Source organism: Malaclemys terrapin, chromosome 15, assembly GCF_027887155.1.
Source record: "Malaclemys terrapin pileata isolate rMalTer1 chromosome 15, rMalTer1.hap1, whole genome shotgun sequence".
NCBI classification, from domain to species: Eukaryota; Metazoa; Chordata; order Testudines; family Emydidae; genus Malaclemys; species Malaclemys terrapin.
This window is the reverse complement of record NC_071519.1, coordinates 29,729,559-29,738,814: the sequence shown is the minus strand read 5'-3', so window position 1 is coordinate 29,738,814 and position 9,256 is coordinate 29,729,559. Positions and strand designations below refer to the sequence as shown.

Below are 9,256 nucleotides of genomic sequence, written 5' to 3'. Positions count from 1 at the left end.
TGTTTAGACAGCAAATCTGTTTTTATTTCAGAGTTAACTCAGGCTTTGTTGCCTTATGGAAAAACAAAAAAACCTGGTTGAGAATCTGCTTCCATCAGCCCCTCTGGACAAACACTGGGGCTGTTGGTTTGAGTGCCACCAGAGAAACAGAAAGCCATTGAAAACATTGGCAGCTCCGGGAAGCATTTGGCTGCCACTCCGCGTTCCCTTTTTATCCTCTGTCTGCAGGAATAAAAGGGAGCCCGGGTTCCAGCACTCAAGCTTAGCAATGCGATTGTGCTATTTTGTGCTTAGGTAGCGAGAGTCCACAGATAATGATCAGCTGCTTCACACCAGTCAGTGTCAGCCGCGTCTCCCAGTGTCAGCGCTCAGGGAAGTTGTTTTAGTGTGGTCTGAGACACTTGGAATGGAATCTGGCTTTGTAACCAGGAGTGAAATTGGCATTGGAGAGGGCTGCTGGCGCCCAGCAACAGAGAACTAAATCCTGCCCGTTAGAGCTAGAAGATATTAAAAGAGAGCGAAGGAACAGAATTATCCATTATTTTTATTATTGTTGTTGTTGTTCTATTTATTATTTGTACTGCGGTAACACCTTGGTGCCCCAGTCTTTCTGCAGACACAGAACGATTTAGCATTGCGTGTACAAAAAGTTAGCTCAGAACTAGTTCAGTAACTTCTCCTTTGGAAGCAGAATTGGTTCCACCTCCAGTGAAAATGCAGTCCAGCCCCGTTAGAGCAAAGCCCCTTTTATCACTGCTTCACTCTGTGCAACCTGCACTTTATGCTGCATCGGAGACAATTTGGAGCTTTCATTCTGCTTCCCTGTCAAGGGAGGTCACTAGATTCTCAGGTCACTACAGAGGCTTCCCCCTGCCATTCTGGTGGGATGGCATTGTTAGGTCTTGTTGCTTACCCGCCTTGCTTTCCTCACACACACAAGATGGGGGAGTTGTGAGGTTTCTTTTTCTAGGGTTGTGGAAAGTGAGTTTAAACTAAAATTGCAGATGATACAATTATTTCTTTAATGGAGGAGCTGTCAAATCTTGGGTGCTAGCCAGAAGCCAACAAACACCCCATTAATAGAGCTTCATGATATTTCTCTTTTAAACTGATGGGCATGGAAAGTATACAGTAAATACCCTCTGCACTGATCATGGTTTTTAACAAGCCCTTGTACATCTGGCTATCAGTCTTGGGTTTTATACAGTGCTCATCACCATGGTATATGAACATTTCATTCTGTACTAATGTCTTTACTGTACTCAACCCAATATATGTCTTTGCCATACCCAAATGCCCTGATGTGGGTATCTCCATTAAATGCAGGGGACCTTTACTTTTTGCCATTAGTACTGAAGATGCTGGATCTAAGCAAGGAAAAGCCCCATTCTGGCTGAAGGGCTCAGGTCAGATTCACCAGAGGGCTCCGCCATCTCAGCAGAAAAGAAACGAAAGAAAAAGGAATTAGACACAGATTGTCCAGAGTTAATCTGAGTCCCCTGGAGTTCCCAGTCAACACGGGGGGGGGGGGGGGGGGGGCATCAAACAGCTATGATCCTGTGAGCTGTTTCAGCAGGCTTTCCACCCAGGCAGTTTCACCAGAGCATCCTGTCCTTTTACACACCACTCCCCGGAGAGAAGTGAAAGGCGAGGGATCAAAGTCCTCTATACATAGAGCAGGTACCACCACCCAAGAAGCAGCAGGGTGAGTTTCCCATACACTTCCCTGTCAATGCACATCATCCCTGCTCTGGAGAGCGCACCTGTAAAAGCAAGAACAATGGTTCATTATTGATTCCGTGGCCTGTCTGCTGGGAGTGACAGCCAGGTGGACAGTTAGTGCCAGTGGTGCTGGTTGTTTTTTGGGATGGGAGGATCAGCCTACCAGGAACTGGACTGAGAGACACCCCCCCCAAGCCAAACCATGTAGGCCATTCAGCAGACAGGAGCAACCCTCAACCACTGACAACCAGAGCTGCAGATCAGAACCAGAGAGCAACCGTCCACCCCCCTGCACTGAGAATGGCTGTTCCTAAACCATAAAGACCAAAACTGATTCTCAATGGTCCTCTCCCTGAACTTGGGGCAGGTATAGAGTAGCAAGCTACCATCTTTGCACTCCCTGTATTTTGAGGCTGGTGAGGGCCCGTTGTAAGTTGTAGCAGCCTCAAGGCCGCTTCGAATTTCATTCCCATAGCTCACTATGACTCTAGGAAGCGGTGCATTCCAGCCAGACTCTGGACTTGCCTGGCAGCCGGGAGCAGTCGTTATGCCCTGCTTTCAGTCCCTCCACACAAGGGAATTCATAGGGTGCCATTCCTGGCCCCTTTTATTTTTCCAGATCAGTGCACTGAGGCCTTAGTGTAACTGAGAATCAGGCCCTAAGAAGTAATGCAAAGGAGGGACTTACGAATCCTCCAGTTTCCTCAGTGGGTGTCTTGGAACCTTCACTCTCTGCCACGCCAGGGGAGGACTCGTATCCCCACATCAGGATGTGCCAGACACCCCATATTTGGTCAATGACACAGCACCTCACTGCCTTAATCGGCTCAGAGGAGGAATGAGTTTGCCATCTGCTGACTCCTCACAGCCAGCCCAAGCAGCTGCTTCAGCAGACTGTGTAACACACACAATCCCCCTTCTGACATCATCAGAGTAAGGGGACTTTCTCCTGGTGCCCTGTAGCATCGGGTTGATGAAGCACTTGGTTACGGAAGGGGGACCTAGGGCCAGATTCATCCCTGATGTAATTCCACTGAAGCCAGTTGAACTGAGCTCTGTGTCTTCAACATTGTACAGGACCTTGAAACATTCATGGCTCACTTCCCCCAAAGGACGCAGGATGGGTCTCTACCTGGGTGGGCACAACTTCCCATGGACTGAAGTAGGTAGGGCAGAGGAGTGCCTTGGGCAAGTTTCCTAGGTCAGCAGAACCCCTAAAGCCAGCCCTGGAGATGAGTGTGTATTTTTGACAATGATCCCCTGGCATCTTTCAGTCTGTTCCTACGTACCAGAAGCCATTACATCCCTGAAACTTCCTGCAGGGGTGGCTAAACTGTAGGCTTGCGAGCCACAAGCCCTCCCCCCCCCATTCTCCGCCTACCAGATGGGGGGGAGAGAGGACTCGGGACCTCTGCCTTGCAATGGGGTGGTGGGGGTAGGGGCTTCTGTCCAGCAGGAAGGAGGGGTGCCGGGCTTCAGCCCTGTGGGATGCACCTGCTGGGGGCTTCAGCAGGAATGGGGCTAAAGCCCCGAGCCCAGGCTCCCAGCAGATGTGCCCCAGCTCTCAAACGTCTGAAGATTGTTGTATGTGGCTCGGAGGGCCACCCCTGGGCTATGGCATCAGAACTATTCTGGGAATCCAAAGGGGACTGGCACAATGGTTGCAAAGTGCACCCATCTGCCATAAGGGTGATCCCCTGCGGTTAGTCACTCTCAGGGTTGGCACTGATGTTGGTTTCACAGATGAACTCTGAATGAACTCTAAATAATCTGGTGCCACAAAATATGCTGCCCAGAACAATTTCCTGGTTCACTGCATCAAGAGAGGCTAAGGCGTTGTCCAGATTCTTCAATGCAGAATAACTATGATGTGAGCAATTGAAATTCAAAGCAAATGTGAGAAGATTAGAGCTAGATTTATTCCTCATTTCTCTTAAGAACTATTGTTGTTTTTACATACTTACAGCCCCTTCCACCCCCAAAGCTCTCCACAAATGTTAGCGACAGGTTTAAAAACGATGCACTGGCTTACTCCACCCACCACTGAAATGCAGCCCTCTCCGGGGTGGAACACAGCAGCTGGTTAACAGCCCACAGCAACACAGCACAGCAGTTTATGGCAGGAGGTGACCCCTGTTATTTCTGGATAACGGAGTAGCGATGGCAGCATGTACTACCTTCCTCTGGGCAGTGCTTGAACTGGGAAAAGGCTTCAGTTATGGTCCCCCCTGCACTCTCTTTCTTCAACTCCACCACTTCTTTTCCAACCAGTGGTCTTCCCCCAAAGCTAAGCACTGGGGGTGAGAAATAAGGTTCTGGCACAATCACATATCCCCCCAATTGAAGCAGAGCCCCAAGGTGCTTTAGGGCTCAGCTTGTCCCTTCCCCTTATCCATCCCCACTGGCTGATCCTGGTGAGTTATTTTCACATCCTTGATTCTGGCCTCCACTTCCCCCCCAGTTCGGGGAGCCTCTATGCTCAAGATGCCATCATGGGACAGCGTGGCTTTAACTCGCAGGGGGTCAGCATCCAGTGGGAGGATGTATGTCCTGGTGAATTCCCGGGAGATGAAGCCATGGCGGTCAGCTTTCTGGGAGTGCTGAGCTGTCACCTCCAGCAGGTTGTCCACCGTGCGGACGGCGATCTCGTCAGGCAGGAAGTGGCAGACATCCAGAAACACCTGGAATTTGTGCTCATTGAGGTTGATCTCAGAGATCCCCCGGTCCAGCTGCTTGTTGATCCGGGGCCTGATGTAGTACCCATGATACAAGGTGGGGGCTAAAATCTCTGCAGGGGACACACCTGAAAGAGACACAATGAGGAGCATAGGGTTGCTTTGCATCCTGGGATGGAGGAGTGCAACAACGAGACCAAGCGAGGCGAAGGGGAATGTTAGCAGGACTGGCAGAGTCTGGGACTTGGCAGGCATCTGTGTAGGCTCTGTGCAAACCCACCACTTCTGTTGTACAATGGAAACTGAGTCACCAGCTTGGCGCACCCATGTGTCACTGAAATGCTGCATGCAGCCCACTGAGTGCCACCCCATGCCACACACCAGCTGCACCCACCAGCTCTGCCAGAGGCTGACCTCCATCTGGGGGTCTAAGCTAGGAGCGAGAGAGAGTAGGTGATGGGTGGTGTGGGTGCTGTGAGGAGAGGCGCCCACAGCCAGAGCTGGACGTGGAAAACACTGAATGCGGAGAAACTGGCATGAAGAACTAAAGCCCTTTGTGTGACACTGACATCAGGCTTTTCTTGGGGCTTTTGCCTTTTCACACTGTTGTGCTAGCACTTTGAGCCTGGTGAATGGTTCTGCTGCCTCCTGCATTCTTTCCCCTCTAGCTGCTACTGCTCTGGCTTTGTCCAGAACCCACCAGCTCAGCTTTTCCCTGCGCTGACTGGGGATGCAAAATCTCCCACCAGCAGCAGCTCTTTTCAAAAGCTCCTTAATCCAATTCCTGCCAGTCAGATTCCACCACAGCCTGTCCCGGGCAGTGGGCTAGGACAGCTTCCCTTGCTGCTAAGGTCTGCAGCACCCGCTGCACCAGGCGAGGGGCAGAGAGCTTGCTGGCTAACCAGTCTTTCAGCTAATTAAGGGGAGAACCAGTTTTTCCTAACAATTTTCAGGCGACACTTTGCCATAAAAGAGCAAGACCCTTCTCTGGTATCTACACAGTGTCTTCATGACCTCTTTGGCATGGGCTGTGCCATGTGGATTGGCTGTTGATCAGGGCCACCCGGCAGGGGGCAAGTGGGGCAATTTGCCCCAGGCCCCCACGAGAATATAGTATTCTATAGTATTGCAACTTTTTTTTATGGAAGGGGCCCCCAAAATTGCTTTGCCCCAGGCCCCCTGAATCCTTTGGGCGGCCCTGCTGTTGATGGCGGCAGGGGCCCCACCTGCAGTCCGGATCAAAGGGGAGTATTTTGCTCCCCATGCGCTGTGTGTGCATGAATGATGAAAAGGGAGGGAGGGGCAAGGAAAGCAGGAATGAAACATGCAGCCATGGAGGGAGGGAACTAGAAGGAGAAAGATCAAGAGCATGATGGCTCCTAATTATTCTGGAGGCTTCTCCTGATGCCCCCTGGCCCATCCTGGGCCCCCATCAGATTTCTTGATGATTCCAATCCCCCCATTGCAGTTGTTTATGTGTCTATGCGGGGGTGCTGGAACGATTTGTATAGTGGGGGTGCTGAGAGCCATTGAACCAAACTGTAAATCCTGTATATAATGGAAACCACTTCAAACCAGGGGGTGTGGCAGCATCACCAGCACCCATAGTTCCAGCATCTCTGTGTCTGCACTGCAGGAGGTGGTGTCCCAGGGGATGCACTCCAGACAGTCTCCTGCACTAGGAGAGAGCAAAAGTGAAGCCAGATGGGAGCCCGGCCTCTTTCTTACCTTCCCCAAAGTTCTGGTCATAGATCTTGCTGGGGTTGGCGAACTCGTATTCCGTGCTCATGGGGTAGGCATGGGGGACCGTCCGCTCAGCCATGGTCTGTCGGGGAAGGGACCTTCAGCGTGCTCGCTGCCTCTCAGAGTGAGAAGGCTGCCGATTGCAAAGTTTTAATCGGGTGAATTCCATAGGGAGGTGTGTGTGATAAAGATACAGACCAAAATAGACACACAGGCCCAGGGACGCTTAGCCAGGAGGATGAGGGAAAGCGCCTCACCGCATTCCTGCTGGAGATCTAGCCACAGTTTGCAGACAGGGAGGGTCTGCAGCTATTGGATGGCTAAGTTTAAGGCTCTGGAAAATGAAACATGCTGTCATGATGGATTGAAAGCCAGAGGGCTAGGATTCCCTGCTCCAGGGTACTGGGTGTGCTGGGCCAGTGAAGTGGAATGGGGGAGGCTGCAGGACTGGAAGTGGGAGGCATAGGCTGAAGGGGGGCTCGAGGGAAGGTGAGAGAATGGAGGCACAGCCTAGGCAGAGTTACACGGGGTTTTCACTAAGGGGAGGGCATGTACTAGATGCTGAATGCAGGGATGGGTGCTAGCAGCTCCTGAGCTCTCTTCCCATCTCTGACCAATGACGCATTCTGTGGCCTTTCCCCTCATTGTGCTGTACCCTTCCGATCTGCAAAATGGGGTTAATAACACCCACCTGCCTACCCCTCTACCCTGTAAGGATTAATTAGCTAACACTGGGAGATGCTTTACAGAGTGTTACATTTTTGTCCAATACCCTCACATACCACACACCTCTAGACTGGCATCCAAACAGGATGTTGTGTTCTTATTGGCTAAAAGTTTAAATAAAAAGTGATACGTTGTTGCAACAAATGTTCTAGCCTCCACCTGGGCTTGATTTAGCCTGGAGTTCAGAACTGTGCTGGGACACAGGGCATTTTGTGGGAAGTGGCAAGGCCATTCTGCAATTCGCTTCCTCATGAATCGTTCTCTGTTTAACAAAATCTATGGGAGCCAGATCTCCAGAGGTGCTGAGCAGCCACCAGACAGGATTGATTCTTCATCACTCAGCAGGTGTAAAGTTCTGTGTGCATGTGCTAAATAGTCTGAACACTTCCCCCAGCCCCACCCCCATGCTCACTTGAAAACCAGCCTCTAAAAACTAATGGGCTAAAAGGATCCCTGGCCTTACTCTAGTGTCAGGGTTTCAGCCGCACAGAGATGGATGCAGTGGAAATGCCTACGACAGACAGGCCTTAGTTATTTGGGGGCTGGATTTGTCCCAGATCAGTTTTTAAAGTCCTGAATGGGTTGGTCCCCACATAAGACCCTTGTGCTCGGAAACTAGAGCTGCCTTGAAGGCTCCAAGTCTCCAAAGCGCAGAGCAGCAAGTGCACCAGTGTCAAGTCTTTCTTGTTTACATGATATGCAATTCAAGGCGACACCTACAGCCTGGGTTGTTGCTGCTCCCTTTACCTGCTGTCCCTCTTGCCAAGAGCTGTAGGATTGACTGCAACCTCCCCGCCACCCCCTGCACAGTTGTAGCTAGACTCTGGAGCCGTGAGGGAAACTTTTCCCCCCTGTGGTTCAGCACCCAGCACAGAAAATAGCACTGGATGGGGGCATGGCCTCCACTCACTTATAAGTCAGAGAGAGCAAGTGTGAATTTGCTGTCACCTAAAGTCAATGGAATTTATGTCAGTTTCTATATGTGAGCACAGAATCAGAGCCAGTGAAGTTCATAGCAGGGCTGCCTGCTCCCTATTAATATGATTATCTAGGAGCCCCAGTCATTGGCCAAGACCCCACTGTGCCAGACGCTGTACAAACACAGAACAAAACCACTGTCCCCGCCCCAAAGAGTTGACAAGATACCTAGGGCTCTACCTGTCCATTCCTACATGAGGTGTGTTGGAGAGCCCCCAGCTCACCCAGCAGAACCCTTTCAGTTGTAACAGAAGGACACTCTTCCCTTGGGATTTACCGAGGGAGATCCGAGTGTCTCTGGGGAAACGTCTGGTGGCCAACCCATCAGAGCACAAGTGTGCAGACCAGAGGCAGGGCACTGTCAGGAGGAAGTTCCCAGTAGTGCCTTGGGGGAGGTACCTGCATGCATACATTAGCCACATCCATTGAAAGAAGGGGAAGAGGAAGGAACAAGTGTGGCACCCAAACAGAAAGGATAGAAACCAGAAATACAGCATTGATGTCACGCTCGGCGGCAGCTGGCGAGATGACAGGCGGCTGCACTCGTCCCATCACTGCATGTTCCTCGATTAGTCTTAGTAATCAGACTCACTCAGTGTTAAATTTAACCCAATGGCTTATATGAGTCACTTTTTATTCCTAGCAGCACTAGGAATACAAATAGGGCTCAGCTCAGGGATGGGCAGGGGTAATGCACCAGGAAGTTTGGATGTAAACCTGGGTGCGGTACCAGCAGAAACACGTGCACAGGACAAGGTAACTGGTGATTTGCTCAGGACTGGCACATCAAGGGCTTCTGTAGGTCAGGCTTGAGGGGCAGCAGCAGATCCATAGGGAGGCAGTGGCAGGGCTCAGTTCTCACTCTTGTCGCTCTCTGTGATGTTCCCGCTCTGGAAGGTTCCATTCCACCTTCTCTTCACTTGTGAACTAAGCAGGATCAGAGCACAGCTCTGCACAGGAGAAAGGCTCCTGCGTCAGCCCAAGGCCCAGGCAGCATTTCTCCTTGTTCCTTTGGGACTCAGTGCTTCTGGGCACAGTGGCTCTGCTGGCTGGATGGCACATAGCTGTGCCATAGCCGGGTCTCACTGTGGGAGTTTCTTTAGGTGCTACACATTAATTCCCAACATCCATCCCAAGGAGCTGCATGCACACCATGGAGTCACTAACACAAAGAAGGAAGAGAGGGAAGAGCAGGGCCCTTGGATGTGCCATTGGTCTTCCCTCCACTGTGCTCTTGATAGCTGCTCCTGGCTAAAACTCATGAGATTCCATCTCCCCCGGGGAAGCAGAGAGATTGCAGGAGGAGTGTCTTCTGGAGCCTGTCTGTGAAGATGGCTTATCACTATTAGGAATAATAACATGCTCCCCTACAGCGCCTTTCATCCAATAAGCGTTCCTTAGATTGTCAGCTC

The 9,256-nt window shown here is 51.1% G+C and overlaps 1 protein-coding gene across 1 annotated transcript; it reads right to left on the bottom strand.

The window, feature by feature from the left end:
- Positions 1 to 3,619: 3,619 nt before the first annotated feature.
- HSPB2 (heat shock protein family B (small) member 2) lies at positions 3,620 to 6,281 on the bottom strand. The gene is made up of 2 exons (XM_054005386.1): positions 6,126 to 6,281; positions 3,620 to 4,525 (listed from the first exon to the last, which is right to left on the bottom strand). The coding sequence occupies exons 1-2, from the start codon at positions 6,217 to 6,219 to the stop codon at positions 4,086 to 4,088; spliced, it is 534 nt and encodes a 177-aa protein (XP_053861361.1). The 5' UTR covers positions 6,220 to 6,281; the 3' UTR covers positions 3,620 to 4,085.
- Between the last annotated feature and the right edge of the window lie 2,975 nt (positions 6,282 to 9,256).

Coding starts and splice junctions, on each gene's coding strand:
- HSPB2 (XM_054005386.1), bottom strand. CDS start 6,219: ATGGCTGAGCGGACGGTCCCCCATGCCTACCCCATGAGCACGGAATAC. Junction 4,526..6,125: donor TGACCAGAACTTTGGGGAAG/GTAAGAAAGAGG, acceptor TGTCTCTTTCAG/GTGTGTCCCCTGCAGAGATT.